Source organism: Chrysochloris asiatica, unplaced genomic scaffold (assembly GCF_000296735.1).
Source record: "Chrysochloris asiatica unplaced genomic scaffold, ChrAsi1.0 scaffold00020, whole genome shotgun sequence".
Classification (NCBI taxonomy): Eukaryota; Metazoa; Chordata; class Mammalia; order Afrosoricida; family Chrysochloridae; genus Chrysochloris; species Chrysochloris asiatica.
The window spans coordinates 20,186,220-20,209,392 of NW_006408538.1; the positions used below are offsets into that span (position 1 = coordinate 20,186,220).

The following is a 23,173-nucleotide window of genomic DNA, read 5'->3' on the forward strand; positions in this document are numbered from 1 at the left end:
GCTGGGAGTGTAATCTGGATATATTGGGTCTTATTTCCCTTAAGCGATCTTCCTTTCTCTAAAGCATTTAGGCTGTTTTGTAAACCTTTATCTATTTACTCTTGGATCATATGAGCGAGACTAATATCCCTAGACAGTTGGTTTACATGGTGGGCAGGGCAAAAAAAGGTAACAATTCCTATGAGTGCAGTGATTCTTGACATGAGAGCAAAGACACATGGCACGTTTAAGGGCCAGGCACCGCAATGATTTGGCTAGCTTCTGAAAACTTTAACAGGCAATAAAACCTATGATGGTTGATGGACGATTGCAAAATCAGTAACATCTATTAACTCCCCATTCCCCACGCCTGACAAGCAAAGCAGCAGAATATCTCTGGGGTTTAAACAGTTCTTAAAGTCTTCTCTGCTGTGGAAACGGCTGGCTGGCTCCTTGGTGCTCTTGCCAGGGGGGTTGATATGTTCTTTTAATGATGAATGTGATGCCATTCCTCTACAATTTGTCATTCCTGGCATAGTAAACCATGTGATTGTCAGATTTTTAATGGCCAATACCAGTCCATTTCAGCTCACTAATGACTACGATATCAATGTTTATGCATTCCACTTCATTTTTGATAATTTCCAATTTTCCTAGATTCATATCTGTTACATTTCATGTTCTGATTATTAATGGATGTTTTGAGTTGTACCCCATCAGCAGATGAAGATTCTGAAGGTTTTACTCCAGTCACATCATCACGGTCAACTCTAATTTGAGGAGGCAGCTCGTCCCCAGTCATATTTTGAGTGCCTTCTAACCTGAGGGGCTCACTATATCTGACAATATTCTGGTGCAGTTCTTCATGTTTCAATAGTTAATATTCGGTGCTGACAGTGTTCCACTGCTATTTATTAGGTTTTCAGCGACTAAATATTCGGAAGTAGTCCGTTTCTCTATCTTCCTAGTCTGTCTTCGTCTGTAAGCTCATTTGAAACCTGTCCATTATGGTTGACCCTTCTGGTATCTAAAATACTAGTGGCATAGCTTCCAGAATCACAGCAACATGCAAGCCACCACAATACGACAAACTAACTCATTATAAGTTTGCTGTAAGTTGGAAGATTCCATGGCAGTGGGTGGATATGTTAATGAGGCGGGATCAGGGTGAGTTGTATCTTAAGCCATAGTCCTCTAAGTGTGCTTAACTCAAGTCCTATCTGAATTGGGCTGTGAACCACAAGGTCAGCAGTTCGAAACTACCAGCTGTTCTGCCAGACAAAGATGAGGCTTTCTGCTCCCGTAAAGATTTACAGCTTCGGAAACCCTGTACAGGGTCACTGTGAGTTGGAACCAACTCCACGGCACATAACTACCACCACCACCATTGCTTCACCCACGCCTTTTATCATACAAGATATCAAAGGAAAAAGGAAGAAGCAGAGAGGAGAGGGCTTTCACTACTACAAAGTCCTGGTGTAAGGAGCTCTGCTAGGTAGCGTAGTGGTTATGAGTTGGGCTGCTAAGCAGTTTCACAGGAGAAAGTTGGAGGCTCTCTGCTCTCTTATAGCCTCGGAAACACTATACAGGGTTGCTATGAGTGAGTCAGAAGCAAACCAACCAACCAAAGTCCTGATGTGGTGCTGGTAAGTACTTCACTGCTAACTTAATGGTCAGTGGTTCAAACACACCAGCTGCTCCTTGGAAACCAAAATTAACTTGATGTCACTTAACAACACCACCAATAAGGAAGAGGAACCAGGAGCAGAGCATATCCTTTGGACCTGGGGTTCCTGTGCTGAGAATCTCCTATACCCAGTGGAAGACTGAAGCCAAGCTATATGGGGATCTCCAAAGAACATTGGGGACCATAGATGTAAGGAAACAATACCTTCCTCTAGAACTGGTGTCCAGAATTTAGATTTCTAGACTCCTAAATTGTGAAAAAATAAAATTTCAAACCCATCTGCTTGTGGTATTTCTGTCTTAGCACTAGAGAACACCATCTCTGATTAAAAGTAATTATGCTTATGACTGGATGATCAGAGCTCAACCAGAAGAAGAAAGAAGAGGAAAAAAAGAGTAATCTGATACAATTTGATGAACTTGACCTACACCTCTGGATGCAGCAGCTCAAAAGAGGGAACAAATCTTTACAGCAAGGATCATTCCCACCCCCTCCATACATAGAGTAGACAGGAATGGGCAACTTGGACATTGGCTACCCAAAATGGTGGGGCTACAAAGGCAAGAAGTGACTGGCTTACAAGCTTTTAAGAGGGAACCTAGATCCAGAGGGCACAAAGGAAAGTAAAATCTCCACTGAGTAGTATACAATCTGTCTAGACGGTGCTGATGACATGAAATGCGGATGGGTCTCTTGTGATACAATAGTGAATAACTGTTATCAGGACTGCTTGTGAGGGTTGGAAATGTAAAGGTAGATGTTTTGTAGCAAGGAGAGGAGTGATTAATTTTTCAGTCTAGGAGCGGAGGTCCCTGGGACCATCAAGGGAGAAGAGCAGAGAGCGGGACCCTACCCAGAGAAACAGTGGTGCCTGAGATGGAGGCAGAGCCAATGACGTGGAGAGATGGAGCAGTTGGAGACTTTAGACCTAGAGAGGGAGAGGAGCTGTGTGCTGATGACTGGGGTGCAGGCTTGTAGTGTATACCCTTTGGTTGGTTGATGATGCATGGAAGGGATTGTAACCATGGCAATGAAAAGATATATGATAGGATGAATGTAAAACTAATGTTCTCCCATGTAAACTATCACATAATTCACAATAAAACATTAAAAAAAAAGTAATTATGCTTATGGTTAGTCATAGTTAAAGTGAAATTTTTATGCCAGTGTTTTCTAACACATCTTCCTCCTAGGTTTCATAATTGAGTACTGCACAATGCCCCGTAGATTCATATATAATTTATTTGGAATTCAGTCATTGAAATTTGAAAAATTTCCTCTCAAGCCTGTTCCTGTTTCTGTAGTAAATGGAATCTCTTTCTTACAATTTGTTCAGTTCAGAAATGTTGCTCCCACATGCCTTACACTCCTTACTTGCTGCTTTCTGGATGGTCAGAATCGGGTTCTAGCCAACTTCTTTAGTCTAATTTCTCAGCTTTCCCACAAATTATTCCAACCTTTCTTAGTTACTTGTGATTCTCAAACAATCCTTGCCACTTCAAGCTCTTTATGGCTCTGTACATGTCTCTGGAGTTCCCCCCTCTGCCCTCCCCACCACAACTTTTTAGCTTTTGTGTGTTTGAAAAGAATATTGTGTTTTCAGTGAAGGTGTACACAGCAGTTCAGGCTCCCATTCAACTATTTCTACTGAAATTGTTCAGTCACACCAGTTACATTCTAGCTGTTTAGTTCTGATAAAAGTCCGAATTTAGTGCAACTGAGTATGTCAGAGTTCTTTGGGCATACCACATATCATTGGGCTTGTAGCTGCTCAACTTCTCTTTTCTAGTTCCTATCTCCTTTTGGGGGTAATTCTCCTGTTGGGGCATTTCTCTACATCTTGTGATAGCTTTTGCCTCAGGCTCTCTTTTCAAGGCTATGTGTGTAACAAGCCAATTTGGAAGATAGAGACAGTGTCTCTGTCTGGGACAGATGACAGATGATGGATTTTGTTTCTTGAGTAGTCTCCCTCTGTGACAAAAGTTGTAGTGGTTTGCTATCCACTGCCAAGTTGACTGGATTCTGACCCATAGCAACTCGGTAGGGCAGAGAACAGTTCTATTGGGTTTCTGAGGCTGTAAATCTTACAATATCTAACACTTTTTCATAATGCTATTGCACACTGGATAAAGTATAGTGTAAATATAACTTTTACATGCACTTGGAAACCAAAAATTCCATATGGCTCGCTTCATTGTGATAGTCACTTTATTGTGACATTTTATCTATTATGGTGGTCTGGAACCTAGGTATGTCTGTATTGACTCTGACTGGAATACATTGTTATTGCTCTCTGTTTAGCTGCAGGTCTCCTTTTCCTGGTTATTATTTAGCATTATGAACATTTCTTAGGTTTGCAGACAGTGAAGCCTCCTTAGTCTGTGCTTTGTGGCAGAGCTATGCTATGGGGGTTAAAATTTTCTATAGATATTCACAATGTGAGTAAGTCCTACAATAGGTCATGTTGTTGTTGTTGTTAAGTGCTGCTGAGCTGGTTCAGACTCACAGTAACTGTTCTTGAGGAGTGGCTGATGGGTTTGAACCACTGAACCTGTAGTTAGCAGTCGAGCGAATATTCTACGGTCCACATCAGCAGGTAATTTAGCAGAGACTTGGTCTTTCTGGGAGCTAAGCTGCTTGCAGACAGACCTGTCTGAGCTAGAATGAAGGAATTAATCAGTGCTTCTGATGCCTCATTTCTGAGAAGCAGATTTCCCGTCTTTTTCCCCCTTTACCATCCATATACCTGAGTCCAGCCATGACCAGGCAAGATGGATGACTGGGCTTGCCCAGGGCTGAGAAATCCATCAGGCTGCAGCTTTAAATCTTGAGTTTTCTATTGCGGAAGCCCAGCTAGTGCCTGTCCCTGGTTTAGGAGGAGGGAGGAACCTTGGTAACCTTTGAACAGAAGAAGCTTTCAGAACCAGAGGAAATAGACTTTGCTTATAGTCTATGGCTGAATGGCTATTGTTGGAGAGTCTTTCATCTAAGTTAAACGTCTATTTATTTTTGAAGAAACTGAGACACAGGGGGGCTACATTATGAGATAATTGATTCCAGAGCCTAAATAACCTAATTTCAGATTGTTTTTGTTGTTAGGTACCATCAAGTCAATACCGATTCATAGCGACCCTATGCACAGCAGAACGAAACACTCACTGCCCGATCCTGGGCCAACCTCACTATTGTTGCCATGCTTGAGCCCTTCGATGCTGCCACCTGGCCAATCCATCTCGTTGGGGGTCTTCCTCATTAGATTGCTCATGTTTTATTGTTCCCCTGGTTTTCCCACTCTTAGAGCTTTCTTACCCTGAGAGTTTGAGTTCCTACTGGTTCTGCAGGCTGGGATCACCCAGAAGGTTCCTGGGTTTCACCAGCGCTTTGTGTTCAACTGCTAACTCAAAGGAACCCAGTTAGTGGAAGAAAGCCTGGCAATCTGCTATAAAGATTGCAGCCAAGAAAGCTATGGAGACGTTCTCCTCTGTAACACACGGATGGGGTTGCCATGAGTGCACTTGAGTGCCAGCAAGTTTTGGTCTCATTCATAGGAGGCTGAGCCCTAAGAAGACTTGACTTAAGAAGACAGCTACAGTTCGGCACTGGTGTGAAACAGCCCGATTCCTGAGTGGGAAGGAGGCTGCAAAAGAGGAAGCCTAAGGCGGACCTCCGTGGAGCGTGTTAAGTTTGTTCAAGGAGGGGCAGCCTAGAGTCCGTGGCAGTGTGGAGATGACACCCGGGTGGGAGGCCGACTCAGGACGGGAAAGCACGAGAGCCTGGAGATAGTGCGCCTATAGCGCACTCATTTCTCCCTGGCCTGGAGACAGAGACTATCATTCTGGGGGAACGCTTTCAGTTAGATCTGGGCAGCAGCACCAAGAGAGGAACCTAGTATCGCCGCACCCAATCTCGCGGTGTGCCGGGCGGAGACCCGCTTGGTGCCCCGCCCTGATCGCGATGAGCGCACGCGGAGCCTGCGCCCCATCCCCCCACCGTGCGGTCCCAGCCGCGCGACTTCCGCCGTTCCCCGCCCCCTCGCCCCTGGGGCTGCCCTCGTCCCTGCCTGACCCGAGACCAGGCAGTTTTTGCCTTCCTGGCCCCCGCCGATCGACGGAGGCAGCCCACCTTGGGGGCGGGGGTACCCTCGATCCACGTGGCCGCTGCGGAGAAGATTGGGGTGGGCAGCGGGCGGCGCGGCGGGGGCAGGCGCAGTAGACAGCCCAGGGTAGCGGCGGGGTCCTGGCAGGGATAGGACAGGGTTGCGGCGGGCGGAACGGTGTCTCCTTCACTTCGCCCTCCAGCCGCTGCAGCTGCAACCAGAGTTTGTGTTGGTCGAAAGGCCTTATCTGGGAGCGGAGCGGCACGGCGGCCCCCTTCAGGAGACCATCAGGTACCAACGCGCCGCCTCAGGCTCTACCGGGGGCCTAGCGCACGGCAGCCAAGCAGGAGGCCTGAGCCGGACTCGGGGTCGGCCCTGTCTCCCTAAGATGGCCGCGCAGCCCCTGCCCCTCTTCTCTGGGACCCATTCCTGACCCCCTGACCTACCTCCAGCCCCAGCTAACCACATTTGTTGTCCCTTAGATCACCCCCTCCCGCTGCCTCGCCATGGCGACCTACGGGCAGAGCTGCGCGCGGCGTAAGTAGAGCAGCGTCTCTGTGGGATGGGACGGGGTGCCCAGGGAGTTGGAGCCCATCCGCAAGCATGTCTTCCCTCTCCCCACCCTTTTCTCTCCTGGGATTTAGAAATTCAGTCCTTTCTGGTAGCCACGCCACTCTCTGACGATCCTGGCTCTGTGGAAAAGAGGCAGGGGCTGCTTGTTTTCTGCATGGAGGGACTAAGACTGGGAAGGTGGTCTGTGGTCGCCTTCACCGTCCGTTTTTGGACGTGTCTTTGACGAATTCAAAAACATAACGTTATTGTTGGATTCTTTGAAGCAATCGATCAGTCGGTTTCTCTAAAGGAAGTAGTAACCCCTCTTTTAAGAGCGCAAGGTCATTACATGTGCTCTTATGGGCGTGGGCATGCTTTGTAGAATGAATGAGCTGGTGTCAGGAACTCAGATGGCTTGCCCTGGAGCCGCACTGCATCAGCCAAGGACTTAAACTGTCATCGATATGTGCCCTTTGGTAGTTGCTGTTGGCGCTTGAGTGAAACTTGCTAATAAGTGCCATTGAGTTGGTTTTGACTCATAGAGGTCCTCTACAGAGTTTCCGAGGGGGATTTGAACTGCTGACCTTGTGTCCGCAGTCCAGTGCTGACCCTATGGCGCCACACCAGGAGTCCAAGTGAAACATGTTAAGTACCATGGAGTCGATTCCAACTCATAGTGACCCTGCACAGGTTTTCCGAGGCTGCAGATCTTTACGGGAGCAGAAAGCCTCTTCTTTCTCCCGGGGAACAGCTGGTAGTTTCGAACTGCCGACCTTGAGGTTAGCAGCCTGACTCATAACCACTATGCTACCAGAGCTCCTTAAGTGAAACATAGATGACCGTTTTTTCTCTAAGCTCCAATATTTAACTTCCTTTTTCTTTCAACTCGGGAATGTTGGTTTTGACCTTAGTATGCTAAGGGATATTTTAGGGGAGAGGGCCTAATTTTGGTTTTATTTCACTTGGTTGAATCGGTTCCATCACATTGATTTTTGGTGGATGTGTATCTGTGTTTGATTGATTATACCAGTCCAGTCCTTGGGTGTGAGGCTGTAGAAACTGTAAATTTAGCAAAGTCAGAATTTGGAAGGAATTTTTCTAGTTTGTATAGCCAGTTAACTGTGGTTCTTCATATTAAAAGTAAGCTTTTGATGGCGATATTTGCTTCATGGGTCTTTAGAGTACAGTAGCTCCTGGTGGCATCAAAACCACAATTCCAACAAGTTGAACTGCTTAAATTTAAAGATCTGCAGTTGGTCATGTTCTTGGACAGATGGTTGGGGAACAAGAACATTAATGCCGGAATGTTTCTTCCCACTAGCAATGTGCATTCCTCCATCATATGCTGACCTTGGCAAAGCTGCAAGAGATATCTTCAACAAAGGATTTGGTGAGAACCTTTTTTAAAAAAATTAAATCAGAAATGATTTGTTGTTAAGTGCCACCAAGTCTATTTCTATTTGATAGAGACCCTTTATATAAGGTTTCCAAGAAGCACCTGGTGGATTTGAACCGGTGACCTTGTGGTTGGCAGTTCAGTGCTTGTCCTACACCAGGACTCCTAGGAAAATTAAATTCATACTAAATAGCTTGTTGTATTCTTCTGTTAGATACATTGTATGTTTTTGTTAAATAAGTATATTCACATTCTCCTTTGCCTCAACTTTCCATATTAAAAAACCAAAAAGAATTTTAACTTTAAAGCTTTAAGGAAAAAAAAATGTATTTTTATTTCCTCCAGTTAAACCTTAGTCCTTGATTGGCTGGAATATGAATTACCCTTCAAAAGATTAAGGGCTTCTTCAAATGAACTTGGGTTTTCCTTGAAAATTTTGTTTCACATAGGTATTCTTCCTCCTCCCTGTAGATTATTGGAGTAGTCTCTTTGGTGTAAATGTCCTAAATGTCTGTATTATAATAAGCTAGTAGCTATTCTGAGATTTTACTTTTCTGATGTGATCTTTGGATTTAATGGTTTGAAGGCATTTTTGTTGTTAGTTGTACTCCAAAACACTAGACAAAGAGATGTTCTGTCCTTCATAAATCAGTTTATATAGCACACATTTTTTTCTTTTTTTTAATCAGTACACATTTTTTATCTCCCTCTGAGTGTGTGGAATCACATTTTTCGTTGCAGTTTTTTGTATGAAAACATTTTAATCACTCTCTGAATATGTGGAATCTTTTTGATATGTATACTTAATGACTGATTTGCATCTTTTATACAAAAGGATAATTTTGCTATCTTTTCCTCTGCTTGTTTGAAGGTTTTGGGTTGGTGAAACTGGATGTGAAAACAAAGTCATGTAGTGGAGTGGTGAGTACTAGATGGCTGCTGAGTTCTGAAGTTGTCAGCCCATAAAGTAGCCTATCATTAGGATGCAGAAATGGTTCATTTTGTTTGTTGGGGACTATATGTGTTGTTGTTAAGTGCTATTGAATTGGCTGTGACTCATAGTACCCTTTATAGGGGTTCTAGGGAGTGGCTGGTGGGTTTGAACTGCCAACCTTTTGGTTAGCAGTCCAATGCGTATCCTACAGCTCCATAGCAAGATTTATTATGGCTTTGGATATGAGTTGTGATTTTCATTTGTGCTTTTGCCGTATTGCTATGTATGCATAAGGGAAGATAATACTAGTCATATGGAACTCCTATTTACTAGTAAGATTGCAAGCTGGAAGGTAGAACCTGTTAAACATTTTTTCTAAGTCTTTGCTCTGGTCTAAGCTCTGGTAGCGTAGTGGTTACGAATCAGGCTGCTAACCTCAAGGTCAGCAGTTTGAAACTACCAGCTGTTAACATGGGAGAAAGATGAGGCTTTCTGCTCCCATAAAGATTTACAGCCTCAGATACAGGGTCACTATGAGTCGGAACCAACTCCACAGCAAATAGCCAACCAAACATGTTTAGTAACTAGTCCAATATATTAATGATGTAAAAGCTGGCCATGTTCTAATAGTTCTCCATGGTGAAGATTTCCATTTATATTTCCAGAAATTTTGAAGAAAGATTAATATTTTGGTAATTTGTGGTATCTTGAATTTTAAGAAATTCCTATAAAGGAGATGAAGTACAGTTTCATTTTGTGTAAGGTTTCCTACTTAAAATTTTTTTTGGATGAATGGGTATGTGTATACATACTGAATATTGGTTATTTCTGTAGATTTCTTGATATAGTTAACTCATTTAATGTATGTAATTGGTATTCATTGATTTCATTATTTTGTCGTTTGTTAATGTCTGGACTTGGGTTACTGGGATTTTGTGCTGGTTATGTTTGCCATTAGGTTTCTTTGGTTTGAAAGGAAGTTTGCGTATTTACTTGTGATTGGGTACCTTACTTTCACAAGATAATAGACTATACAGCGGTGATTTGGTGTTTGTTTTTTATAAACATTTGCTGAGAATTTGTTGAAGCACAAAAAACCTGAGGGAAAAAGAAAATACATTTCTTGGTTGAGAGAGTATGCTTTAAACTAGGGAACAATTAGAGAAGTATATAAAATATTAGATTGAGAAACAAAAATCTTCATTGAAAAGGAAAGCCTTATTGTGGGTGGGGTAGTTAGGCTAAGTTTTATCAAAGTCGATTGTATGATTACATAAAGGATGTATAAGAACTGGATTAGATGTGGTGTGTGTCTTTTGTTTGTTTATGTTTTTGGACCATTTAATTTATTTAATTTGACAATGTATATCTGCTCCCAAATAAGTTCGTGCATTCCTGCTTCCATTCCAGTATCTAGGCTGCTCCAGAAGTACATTGGAAATCAGAATGTCTGGTGGTAAAGATTGTAATCTGAAATCTGTGGTGTAAACTTGGTGACATTTTGGTCCCACAGGATGACTGTGGCTTTGTGTTTTGAGCATTCTTGGATGGCTTCAAGGTGTCAGTCAGGATAAAAAATAGCTGTTGATACACTTTTCCTATTCAAAGTGTCAAACGTGTTTCCTGTAAATGGAGTTACGTGCTGTGGAGTACGTTCCAGTTCACAATGACTGTGTGTATGGTTTCTGAGGAGCAGCTGGTAGGTTTGAACTGCTGATCTTGTGGTTGGTGTCCAGTGCATATGTAATAGTGATACACCAGGGGACTTCAGAAAGTTGCTGGACTTTGTCCATTGTCTTAGTATCATTTTTCCACAAACTTTTTTTTTTTTCTTAAATGTTTTATTGTGTATCGTGATAGTTTACATGGGAGAACATTAGTTTTATATTCATTCGAAGTCTCCTTGTGTTTTTTCCCCCTCATGTTTAAGATGCAGTTGTGTTTCTTTTCCTAAATTAAAAAAATTTTGTTGGGACTATACACAGCAAGACACACCAGTTTGTCTCTACAGGTGTAGTTTAGTGACACTGATGACAATCTCTGAGTCATGGATAATGTTTTAATGATGCTTCCCCGGGGTGACTGGTGGTAGTAAGTGCTGTAGAGTTGATGCTGACTCATAGTGACCCTGTTTCCAAGGAGCAGTGGGTGGGTTTGAACTGCCGACCTTGTGGGTAAGCTTTGGGTGTGGTCCAATTTAATCTTGAGTGATCAGCTTGGTATTAACAACTCAGGATGCAGATACTTCCCCCTCCAAAAAAAAAAAAAAAATGTCTTCCATGGTGTCATTCATTTAGTAAATGACAAAATTGAACTCATAATTGTATATTTAGTATTCTTTCATAACAATTTTTTTTTTTTTTAATTTTTCAATTAATATGTATTGAGTGTCCAGCATTGGCTTGAAATTTTTGTAAATGAAGGCATTAAATTTCAGGAGAACTTACATAATTCCTAAGGATTTGGGTCTGTTTCACTGTAGAGCTGTAATTCTGTATGTTGTTGTTAGATTCTATTGAGTTGGTTCTTATTCAGGATGACACTATGAACAACAGAATGAAACACTACCTGGTTCATAGTTATATACAAGGGGACTTCCAAAAGTTGAGGGAAATGACATCTTTTCAAATTGCATTTTCCCATGGACTTTTAAAGCCCCTTTTAGACTATTTTCTATGCCAATTGCTTTTTCCCTCTGTTGATGGTGGTTGTGTTAAAGTTGGTACAGCTTTTAAATGTTTTTTCACTCTGTAGGTATTCCAGTGTATAGTTGAAGCTTTCTTCTAGATTTGCCACTTCAGATTAACTGTTTTCTTTAGACTTGACTTTCCAGCGGCCAGAGCATAGCTGTTAGCAGCCAAACCGAATCAGAACTCAGCAGAAAGCTCTTGTACAGATTTTGTTTCCTGTTTGTGTACTGAGCCTTGTAAGATTATTAGATTTTTGGATTATTGGAAGCAAGTTTTAAATGTAGACAACCCCTTCTCCTTAGAATATCCCATACTTTTCTCTTTGTGTACAGTTGAGAATGGCAAGTCATTTATCTTTGCTACAAACATACAGTTACATAAAGTGCTTCAGGTTGAGTCCTATATTAAATTTTCCCCTATTTATGTCATCTACTATAGTAATACATTTTTGTATTGTACATAAAACCCAGCTGTAGACTGAATTTCCTGTAAACCCCTCCCTCAAATATAAATCCTATATAGGCATAAAATGAAAGCTGGTAAAAATATCTCAAAAGTCAGAGAATTTTTTTGCTGTTACATCTTTTGTTCATGGTCTGGGTTTCTTTTGTGCGCTGTGTTGTCTTTAAAATTTTTCAGGGAATTTTTCATAATGCAGTTTCAGTTATAAATTCTGATTTTGTGTTACGGGATCTATGATTAGCCATTGTGGGGTTTTTTTAGTGTTTTATTCATTATCAGGTAGATTGAATACTGTGTTAGAGTTATTTCCCCCTTTGAATTTGACTGTTAGTTAAAATTGCCTTAGCAGATGTTTCCTTTAAAGTTACTAGTAAATTAATACTGTTAGGTGTTAGAAATAAGTATACAGTTTGTTCATGTGGGAGTTAGTTACAGGTTAGGTTGTGATTGATTTGTTGGAAATGTCTGTGTGTGGACAGCAGTCAGTTACTTAAAGAAGGCTCAAGTGTACTCATGCTCTGAAAGTAGCAGGAGGGGAAAGAATTCTTAGTAAACAGGAAAAAGGGAGATTAGTGAAATGACAGTGTCAGATGTTGTATAAGTTAGGTAGTGGGTTCTTCTAGGCTTAGGAGAAACTTCATAAAATTATTTATTATCTTATTAGGAATTTTCCACATCTGGTTCATCTAATACAGACACTGGTAAAGTTACTGGGACCTTGGAGACCAAATATAAGTGGTGTGAGTATGGTCTGACTTTTACAGAGAAATGGAACACTGATAACACTCTGGGAACAGAAATAGCAATCGAAGACCAGGTAACACTTAGAAAATGCTTTCTAGCTTTTAATTTATGTTATTTTTGTGTGTCAAAAAGAAAGCTGACAGCAGTTCTTTTTTTTCTTTTAATAGATTTGTCAAGGTTTAAAATTGACATTTGATACTACCTTCTCACCAAACACGGGGTAAGCATATACAATTTTATGTGCTTTGAATTTAAAGCATCTCTGTTTTGTGTGTTTAGGAGTACCGTACTCACTGCCTTGTGGGGGTAAACCTCTGTTGGCTTGCCTTACAATATTTTTCTCTTTTCCTTGGGGCATGAACTTGGGTAGTTCACATGTTTCTAGGAGGGTTTTATGATTGCTTGCCAGTTCTGCAAGGCAGTTGTCCTTTGGCCCACGTGCCCTTGAGTTTTCCCTCATGAGTGTGCTGTTGCTGCTTTTACTTCTCAGTTCAACTCAATTTCATTTAAATCTGTTTTACACTTAACAACAACATAACAGAAGTTATGCATGTAAATCTTTCCCACTGACATTAGTTTTAAGGCATTGTATTGTTTTCCAGAAAGAAAAGTGGTAAAATCAAGTCTTCTTACAAGAGGGAGTGCATAAACCTTGGTTGTGATGTTGACTTTGATTTTGCTGGACCTGCAATCCATGGTTCAGCTGTCTTTGGGTATGAGGGCTGGCTTGCTGGTTACCAGATGACCTTTGACAGTGCCAAATCAAAACTGACACGGAATAACTTTGCAGTGGGCTACAGGACTGGGGACTTCCAGTTACACACTAATGTGTAAGTATTTTCCTCATAGGATACTATAAAATAGGACCTAGAATAATATTTGAGGCCTCTGGTCATCTCTTACTAATCTAGTCATAGCCTAAAGGATTTTCCTTAACTTAAATAATTTTTGGGTGTCCTTAGAAAGTGTTTAGTAGAAAAATGCGAGTTTGACTCTTGGTACTGAGAGAGCAAATGCTCATGTCATATGAAGCTCAATGTGCTTTGTTTGGACTTTTAGAACAGACTAAGATGTTGCCAGATTGCCACCTGTGTGTTTTCTTGGTGTAATTTTCTGTGATTTACGTGGTGCTGATTTAATAGGATTGTACAAAATGTATTGTTACATGCAGTCGAGTCAGTTCCGACTCACAGCGACCCTATATAGGGTTTCTGAGGTGAATTTGGACTGCCGACATTATGATTCAAATTGACTTTACAGTCCATTGCTTACTGTGCAGCACCACAAATTAGATTATGACACTGCAGGATAAGCACTGGTCTGCTAGCTGAAATCCTCACCAGCCATTCCTTGAATACCGTATATATAGTAGGTTAGTAGGGGTCAGAACCGACTTCGACGGCACTTAACCAACGGCAGCAACAAATTAAAGAGACACACACACACACACAAACACACACGGCAACAGACGTGTTACTGTCACGTTGATCCTGACTCAGAGTAATGCTGTGGGCAGCAGGCTCTTCCCTAGTCCTCCCACGGCTGCCGGGCAGGTGACCACTGTGTGCCGTTGGGTTGGCTCTGACTCACAGTGACCCTACGTAGGGGTTCCGGGAGTTCTTGGTGGGTTTGAACCACCATCCTTGTGGTTAGCAGTCCAGTGCTTATCCTACAGTGCCACACATGCAAAATAAAAGGAATTTAAAAATGTTCTCTTTACAAAAAAGTACAAAGGAGACCAAAAATTGCCCATAATCCTATCATTTAGATAATTATGATTTGGTGTTTTTCCTTTGTGTATATGAAAGGGCTTCATGGAAAAATGGATGAAAAGAGAACGGAATTTTTTCACAAATGTTTGAAGCCCTTTGCATGTGTATATGAAGCCCTGGTATTGTTGTACATACGATGACACTAGACGCCTAACCAGAAGGTTGGGGGCTCCCTGGGAGGAAGATAGGCAGGTCCTCCGGTACAGCTGTAGCCCGGGAAACCTGATGTAGAGTTGGTCTGCGCTGGAACTCACTTGATGGCAGGGGTTTGGGTTATGTTTATGTAAATGTCTAAAAGGAACCCTGGTGACACCATGAGGAATTGCTTGGCTGCTGAGAGTGTGGCGATTCAAACCAACTGGCCACTCTGGGTAAAACATGTGGCAGTCTGTTTCCCATGAAGACTAGAGCCTTGGAAAGCCCACTCTGTTCTGTAGGATCACTAGGAGTCAATCTTCCCCATGGCAACAGGTTTTGTTTTATATACGAGGGGGCTTCTGTCTATCACAAATTTCCATTCCCTAAAACTTTCAAGCATTCAGTGGAACATTTAATAAGACTCACGTGAGTGTTGTGATGTATAATATCAGCCTGCTACTTAGAATTTATTACATTGTCTGTTCTAGATTACTAATTTTAAATGTCTTATAGCAATGATGGAACAGAATTTGGAGGATCAATTTATCAGAAAGTATGTGAAGATCTTGACACTTCAGTAAACCTTGCTTGGACATCAGGTACCAACTGTACTCATTTTGGAATTGCTGCTAAATACCAGTTGGATCCCACCGCTTCCATTTCTGTGAGTACTGCTTTGGGCTTTGCTTTGAATGAGGTTTTTGGTTGTTAGAATTAATCTTTGGGTATACCAAATTGCATTGAAAATGCTTACTATGAACACACAGTCTGTTTACAAACAAAGTGGGGTTAGGGTTTGGAATGCTGCTCTCTCAATGGAGACACTTTGAGGATTGACTTGCAGGCCACAAAATGACTCCATTCTTACTGCTAATAACCCTAAGCCCCAGAGAAACTAGTGTTTTGGAGCCTGGGCATTTGTAATAACAGACCAAGTTTACAAAAATACTACAGGGAGTTCTTTGGACAGAGAACCAACAGCAAGTTCATGCACATGACATCACCACCATTTTGATATAGAAGTACCCAAAGTGAAAGAATTCAAGGCAGGTCCTAATGTGGGGCTGCAGGGTCAAACACTGGACCGTAAGCTCAGGGTCAGAGCCACCAGCCACTCCTCAGAAGCCCTATACAGGGAAGCTGTGAGTCGGAACTGAGTCATCAGCACTTAATAATTGTTATGTTGGATTTGTTCTCTCTGGTTTACAGAATATCTTTAGATGTGACCTGAGAGCTTAGTGGGGTGTGTCATTTTGCACATGGAAGAAACTGAAGCTGAGAGAGGGAAAGAACTTAGCCCACTGCTGTGGAGGGAGTGGAGGGTACAGCCAGGACTGGAGCCCGTGAGGACTGTCCTGGTAATCTAGAGACTTGTGGCCTGCTGTAGTTCAGAATCAAGGCCATGGCAGTGGGTTCGGGCTTGGTTTGGGTCCTGGCTTTAGCACTGAAAGTCCTGTGGCCCAGGAAAACTCCCAGGTCATTGGTGGTCCATGAAGAGTCGGCTTTGGTGCCGTTTATGACTTGTCTGTACCGGCAGTTTCTTGTTCTCAATTAGGTTGCTTTGATATTACACAACACAAAAGCGAATTGAAGTCACATCATTTCCAAGTCTGTTTTGGTTCTAGAAGTCCTCATCTTGGGCACACTGACAGTTGGCCATCTTAGCCCTGTTCCTATACTCTTGGTTATTTCTTTCTCTGGTCATAATGGGCTGAGGTAGGAGAGGGAGGGAGGGGGTGCAGTGCTGAAGAGTGTAGAGGAGGTACTGTCTCCACTTTCAGACAGAGCAGCCAGCTGTCTGTGTGTCAGCTGTTACAGGTCAGGGACTGCCTGTCCTGGATGCACTGGGAATGAACGAAAGTTAAACCCATGGGTTATTTCTATTACATAAAGTGTTGATCATCATTCCTGAGGACAATATGTTTTGGTATTTTACCTTATCACAGTTTCAATCAGAATGAGAAGCTCCTGGAAGCTTTTTCCCCCCTGGCCAAGCTGTGATTTCTTTTTTCTCAGTTTGACGGCCCTGAAAGCGGCAGGATTCACCGGCCCACCGTTCCCTAAGCACGCTCTGCTGTGGTTGTCCCACTGCTCTTCTTTTCAAGTGCGTGCCTGTACCACTGCCGCAAATTGACCGTCCTTGGCAGATGCTGTGCTCAGCTACTAGCAGTTCATAGTCTAAAGGGGAAAGAGCTTGGGACCTGTGGGCCCTGACTCTAGGGGATAAGGTTCTGAATTGTCTGTGTAAACATGGCCGTTAGTGGGCATTTCTTCCTCAGACAGAAGAATCACCATCACTGGTGATCTTCACATACTTCCTATAATTGAGCCTCCAAACTCTGTTGTATCATTGCTCTAAGACATTTATAATTAGTAACATAGAATAGCCAGATCTGGCTGTGTACACGGGCCATTTATGACTTGGCTGGACAGTTGCATGGCTTCTTTCTCTGGATTTGACGGTTTTAGTGTTACAAATTATGTGAGTATATAAGTCAAATCATTTCCAAATATATTTTGATCCTGAATGCCAGTTTGTTACCAGGTTCTGCCTATATTGTCTAGTGCTGCTATAACAGACAGACCACAAGTAGGTTGCTTTTGCAAAGGTAGGTATTCCTTCACTGTTTAAGAGACTAGAAGTCCACATTCAGTGTGCTATCTCTAGGGGAAGGCTTTCTTTTGTCGGCCATGGAGAAAAGTCCTTGTCCCTTTTCAGCATTTGTAGACCCAGCATTCCTTGGAGATCTCCATGTGGCTTGGCAGTAACCTTTCCCTGGATCTAGGAGCTTCACAATGCAGGGCCCCTGGTCCAAAGGGTGCTCGCCACTCACAGCTTTTCTTTCTTGGTGGTAGTAGCGCGCCCTTTCTCTGCTTTTTATCTCAGTTACAGAACATATGAAGACACACAACACAATCTCTTAGATCATGTAAGTAGTGGTCTTGCTCTGGGTATTAGTTATGCTCTCTGGATTCTTGGTAGAGGCGCCTGGACCTTGGGCTTCAGCTTCACCTTCCATAACACTCTAAATGCTAAGGAGTGGGCATGTGGAAGTGATCAAGTCAAGTCTGATTTGGCAACCCTAGGGCCCTTTGTAACGGGTGACTGGTCTCTGCTGTGGCTTAATGATGCTGGTGGTGGTTGAGTAAGTTTTCCTCACTATCTTGCTCTCCATAGAGTTCTATCCTGCCTTAAAGGTATAGGACTAAGTCTTCAAATACTAGGATTGTGCAAGGAAGTCAGGTTCCTGAATTGCTAAAGAATATCCCCATTGAAATCTATGGCATTGAGAGGTATGAGAATTGTGGGCAAAGGATTTTTTGTTGATCTTATTCTTTGGAGGGAGTTCTTGCCATTTGGAGATGAACATTCTTGATTTTGATTCTTTAGAAAGAGTGAACAGGTTTGAACGTCACACCTCAGACTTTGAGGCTGGTGTTTGCCAGTCACAAAGCTCGTGAGCCTGATGGACTTGTATGAGCCATCCTCTGGTGTGGTTTTTCTTGTGCTAGACTCGATTCAGCAAGGATGATTTCATGAGCTCTTAGATTCTGATGCTTTGTGGACAACTTGGGTTTTATGGATGTCTAGAGTATTGTGTGACGTCCACTGACGTCAGTTTGGTTTTGAGTTGAACGGGTAAGAATTAAATGCTACCGGTTTTTTGTTTGACTTAATAAAGAAAATATTGTTACATATGAACAAGACAGCTGAACACTTCATAATTTCACAATAGGGGAAAAGTGAAAGGGATCGGTATCCATTCAAACATTTTCTTACTTGGTTTTTGCACTTTGTTTTAGGCAAAAGTTAACAACTCTAGTTTAATTGGAGTGGGCTACACTCAGACTCTGAGGCCTGGTAAGTACCCCTAAATAAAGATTTATTTGTAGCCTTGCTAGTATACTGTAAAAGTTAATTTTCTTTATTTCTTATTTTGCAAATCTTTCAAGTGTACAGAAGAATTAAAAAAAAAAAAAAAGTATAATAAATGCCCGTTTACCTTTTGCCACATTATTTTCCTTTCCTTGCTTTTTGTGGGGCCTTTTGGAAGTAAATTGCAGCTGTTCTGACACTTCCCTCTCAGTGTTTCTCCTGCTTAATCACATGCTGTTGATCACACCTGAAAAAGTGGACAGTAATGCCACAAAAATACTGAATACCAATCCTTAATAATTTCTCTCACTCAGGTAGTGTGGTAATTTTTATTTTTCCAGAGTCGTTATGAGTCAGAGCCCACCCCATGGCACACAGCCCCCCTCCCCCCAACCATAGTCTCTCTTAGGCTACATAGTATTTGTTTAAGTTGTTATTGTGAATCAAGTGATGGTTTACCTGGGGGAAAATCACTTTACATTCATCCTATCTTATTCGTTTCATTGCAATGATTGCAATCCCCTGCATGCTTCATCATTCAACAAACAGTATTTGGTTCTATTCCCTCGGTTTATTATTTTGGATTTGTACTAAAACACACAGGAATATACAACCATTCAAACACTGCAAATCTGCCTCCCCCTGGCTACCAGCACACAGCCCCTCTCCTTCCATGAGTCTTAAGATTCCCCAGCCGCTCTATTTCTGGTGTTGCTGCTTCTCTGGGTGGGGTCCCACATTCTGCTCCTGCTCGTCTCCCGTAATGGTCCCAGGGTCCTCCGCTATAGGACTTCTGTGTAGTATTTTAAACATGATTTTATGGAAGCAGTAGTACATAAGTTGCACATAGATCAACTGGGAATCTCATTCGAATGCAGGCCTGGACCTACTTGTTTGGGTGTGAGCTCTGTCTAATGGGCTCCCAGGGTGATGAATGCCCCTGCGTAAAATCACTTGGAACTTTTTTCTCTCCCAAATATAGATCACTCCATCTAGCTTTTTATTTTTTCTATTTGGAAACCTAAAGAAAAGTTTAAAGAATAGTAATGAGCCCCTAGGCACCTTTCCCCCAGATTCACTAATCACTAATGTTTTGTTTTTATTCTATGTCTATACACCTGTATCTTTTTTCATTTTGTAAAAATTATCCAAATAAGTGTTTTTGAACGTTACCAACACTTTGTTGTTGTTGTGAAGTGCCGGCGAATCGGTTCGGACCCATAGCGACCCTGTATAGGATTTCTGAGGAGCAGCTGGTGAGTTTGAACCACTGACCTTGCATTTCAAACGGCTTTGCAGTCTGGTGCATTAACCCAAAACGCCACACAAGGACACCTACCAACACTTTAGCCCTGGCTGTTATGCATAGCCTGAGACATATTCTACATAACCACAATGCTGTTGTCAAAATCGTTAATTTAATGGTAACTGATGTGGAGCCTGGTGTTGGCCTGTAAGGTCAATTTGAACCACAAGGCTGGCCGTTCAAACTCACCATTCTTTTCTTGGAAACCGTATGTCCTAGACTGGGTCACTATAAATCAGACAGAACTGACTCACTGGCATCAAACAGCAACCAAGGTGGCTCAATGACTAAAGGGCTTGGCTGTTAACTGAGAAGGGCGGTGGGTCAGTCCCTCCACTGGAGAACAATGTGGCAGTCTGCTGCTGTCATGATTTCAGCTTTGGAAGCCCCGTGGGACAGTTTCATTCTGCCCTGTAGGGTCTCTAGGAGTCTGAATTGACTCAGTGGCTTTAAATGTGTCTTTTGTATTCATATTTTCCCAAAATGCTTCTCCTAGTTTCTTTCTTAACTGGTATGGTGCTATAGGATAAGCACTAGGCCACAAACTCAGTTTGAACCATAAGGTCGGCGGTTCAAACCCTCAAGACAGTCCTCAGAAACCCTATATAGGGTTACTTGATTCGGAACAGACTCAACGGCACATTTTAACAACAATAATCTGGATTCACGTGTGGCATTTGATTATGCCTTTTTACTTCTTTTTAGTCGGGATAATATATTGGATGTGATTGTATGTTCTAGAACATTTTTAATTCCTTACTGATATTTTTATGCTATATGACATTGGTACCTTAGCCTGGACATGGTGCCTTTCCAACTGTGTTGTGGAATTTTCCTGGCATTTGGAATTCTCTGGTATCCCAGATATTTCCAGGCCCCCTGGTGATCTGTTGACAGGCTGAGGAAAGCCACAGGCAGGTGCGGGTTTAGTTACTACTCCGGAAGTGATCTGGGCACATCATGGCGGTCTGTTTGTGTCTACAGGTGTGAAGCTGACACTGTCTGCTCTGGTAGACGGGAAGAGCATTAATGCTGGAGGCCACAAACTTGGGCTTGCCCTGGAGCTGGAGGCTTAATCCAGCTGAAGAAACCTCTGGGAAGGTATAGCAGATTTGGCCTTAATATATTTCCATTGTGACCAGCAGGCTTCCTCCCCCATCCCACCCCCAGGAAGGTGATCAACACAACGGATGATCTAAGCAGGAGCTGTGTTTTCAATCCTGAGACAGTTACTTGTTCACTGGGTTCTGGTTCCATTGGTTCTGTCTAGTTCCCAGGGCTGCAGTCGTGCAGTCTCACCTACACATTATTTAAATGTATTTACTGTTAATGCGCCTACACCAATAATGAAATAGACCTTTACCAAACTCTGCATTGTGTGCAAGTTTGTCTTATGTTCCTTTTAGCGTTTGCTACTGTTGTTGAATGAGATAGATCAGTGGAAGTTTTTAAATGAGGTTAAAGTTTTTTTGTTAAATTGAACCATTATCAGAAATAGTTTTGGTATCTCAGCACATATACAAATTATGAAAAAAACAAGTATACATAATTATGACTCCCAAGTATTTGCAGAGTTGAAAATTTGCCACCTAGGATCAAATCTCCCTGGTATCTAGCCTGATAATTTTTTTCTGGTGAACAGTGTGCTGTTTACATATATCTGTGCCACAAAGTCAGTCAGTCCTGAGAGTAATCCCAGAAGCTTTTCTAGAGTACAAATATAGACAGACACACACACACATATACACATATATACATGGAGTCTTGGTGTGGCACTGTGGGTTAAGCTTTTAAGGTCAGTGCTTCAAGTTCACCAGCTGCTCCCTGGAAACCCTATCTATACAGGGTCGCTATGGGTCAGAATCGACTTGATGGCACTTAACAACAACATATATATAATATATATATATATATATATATTTTTTTTTAATTTTGTAAGTCTGTACAAAATTACATTGTTAACATGGTTAAACCCTGGTGAGATTTGGAGAGCAAATCAAGAAAGGGAAATAAAGTCCTCTTGCTGAAGAGCTGTATGCACACATTGAACCCTTGGGAGTGCATGGCTGTTGGTCAGTGGTGGGGAATTGTAGTATGAGGCTCTGGTCTGGTGAGAATGGGTCAGATGGAGCTGAGCAGTGTCACTGACCAGTGAGAGGACACACGACTGAAGACTTGGGCATGAGTAACAGGTTACAGGTGATTCTGGGTAGAAAACGTAAGCTTTCAGATGGGAGATTTACAAGGTATGATGAAACAGATCATGTATGCAATATATCCATACTGCTAGACCAGACGTATGGTTTGATGTTTAAAAGAAAACAAAATTAAGTTCACTTTGGGATTCGTTACCTAAGAAACGATGCTCAAAGTTTCTAGTTGTCGAAGAATCTGATGAGAAGTTAAGATGCACTAATCAGAATATAAATAAGCTCTCCACATGGTGTGTTTGGGTTCCACTGGTTTTGCCCTAAGAAACTAGATGGAATAATGGTCTGTGAATCAGAAGACTGGTTCTCCTTAAAGACCTGTAGACACATGTGACCTAGTTTGGAATTTGAGTCATGACCTATTGTAAGGTAACAAGGAAAGTAGAGGGAAAGATGTCTGTACGTTAGGTGGGAGGGCAGTTCCTAACAGTCTGGAGGCCTCAACAATGCCGATTTGACTATTTCCAGCCCGCCCTCTGAAGCCCTGGAGGAAGAGAAGACCGTTCTCTCAAGAGTGGTGTTGGTGGCAGGCACAGACAAGAAACACTGGACCGTCTGCTGGGGTGGCCTGCCATCACGCTCACTAGGCCCAATACTATTGAGCACCTTCAGGCCAGGCACTTTCTATTTAATCCTCTATCACTGTTGAGTCAGAACCAGCACCACGGTACTTAACAACAATCCCACAAAAGGTGTCATCTTTTATTGTGAGGTGACACAAGTGAGTCGCTGCTTTGTCAAGGAACAAATTCACCCATGTGTTTCCTAATGTCAGGTAATGGGTGGGAGAGAGTAGGGTGACTTTACAGTCAGGACCTTTAAGACTCTCCGAAACTCAAGGCATATCCCAACTGTGTGACTCTGAAGACCACCAGTTGTGGGCTCCGGTGGCTTCCAGTAACCCAACGCAATTCCATTGCTGTGAGGGTCCATCTTGACTTTGTGAGCCCCTAAGTCAGAGTAGAATGGTTCTTGCAGGTTTCCTTGGCTGTTCTGCTGAGCGTGTCTTCCAACTGCAAGTGTTGACCTTTAGATTAGTGGGTGAGCACTGCACCATGCAGGGAGGGACCTTTCAGGTCTAACTCAGGGTGACAGAACTTACCTGTATGTCAGGCTGATGCCATTTCTGCCTGTGGCAGGGTTAGTGGAAAGAATACAGTATGTGAACCTGACATCACCTGTGACCTACAGATGATACTTTCCTTGTGGAATTAGGTTTAAATAGAAAGCACCTGGCCTAAAGGTCCTCAATAAAGCTTTGTCTTCACTTCCCTTTGGGGATAATGATGCTGGAAAGCCTGAACCTCTACCATCATCCTCTGGGGAACTT

The 23,173-nt window shown here is 42.4% G+C and overlaps 1 protein-coding gene across 2 annotated transcripts; it reads left to right on the forward strand.

Moving 5' to 3' along the window:
- Positions 1-5,936: 5,936 nt before the first annotated feature.
- On the forward strand, positions 5,937-21,000 carry VDAC2 (voltage-dependent anion channel 2). Of its 2 annotated transcripts, XM_006835929.1 has the most exons (10): positions 5,937-6,053; positions 6,245-6,299; positions 7,636-7,704; positions 8,582-8,631; positions 12,461-12,613; positions 12,708-12,760; positions 13,143-13,370; positions 14,964-15,114; positions 18,255-18,312; positions 20,618-21,000. In XM_006835929.1, the coding sequence occupies exons 2-10, from the start codon at positions 6,269-6,271 to the stop codon at positions 20,707-20,709; spliced, it is 885 nt and encodes a 294-aa protein (XP_006835992.1). In that variant the 5' UTR covers positions 5,937-6,053; positions 6,245-6,268; the 3' UTR covers positions 20,710-21,000. The 2 variants fall into 2 exon arrangements, with proteins under 2 accessions (XP_006835992.1, XP_006835991.1); XM_006835928.1 differs by lacking the exons at positions 5,937-6,053; positions 6,245-6,299 and adding an exon at positions 6,702-6,780 and having other exon boundaries at positions 20,618-20,709.
- Positions 21,001-23,173: the final 2,173 nt, after the last annotated feature.

Coding starts and splice junctions, on each gene's coding strand:
- VDAC2 (XM_006835928.1), top strand. CDS start 6,702: ATGAGCTGGTGTCAGGAACTCAGATGGCTTGCCCTGGAGCCGCACTGC. Junction 8,632..12,460: donor CAAAGTCATGTAGTGGAGTG/GTGAGTACTAGA, acceptor TTATCTTATTAG/GAATTTTCCACATCTGGTTC. Junction 18,313..20,617: donor CACTCAGACTCTGAGGCCTG/GTAAGTACCCCT, acceptor TTGTGTCTACAG/GTGTGAAGCTGACACTGTCT.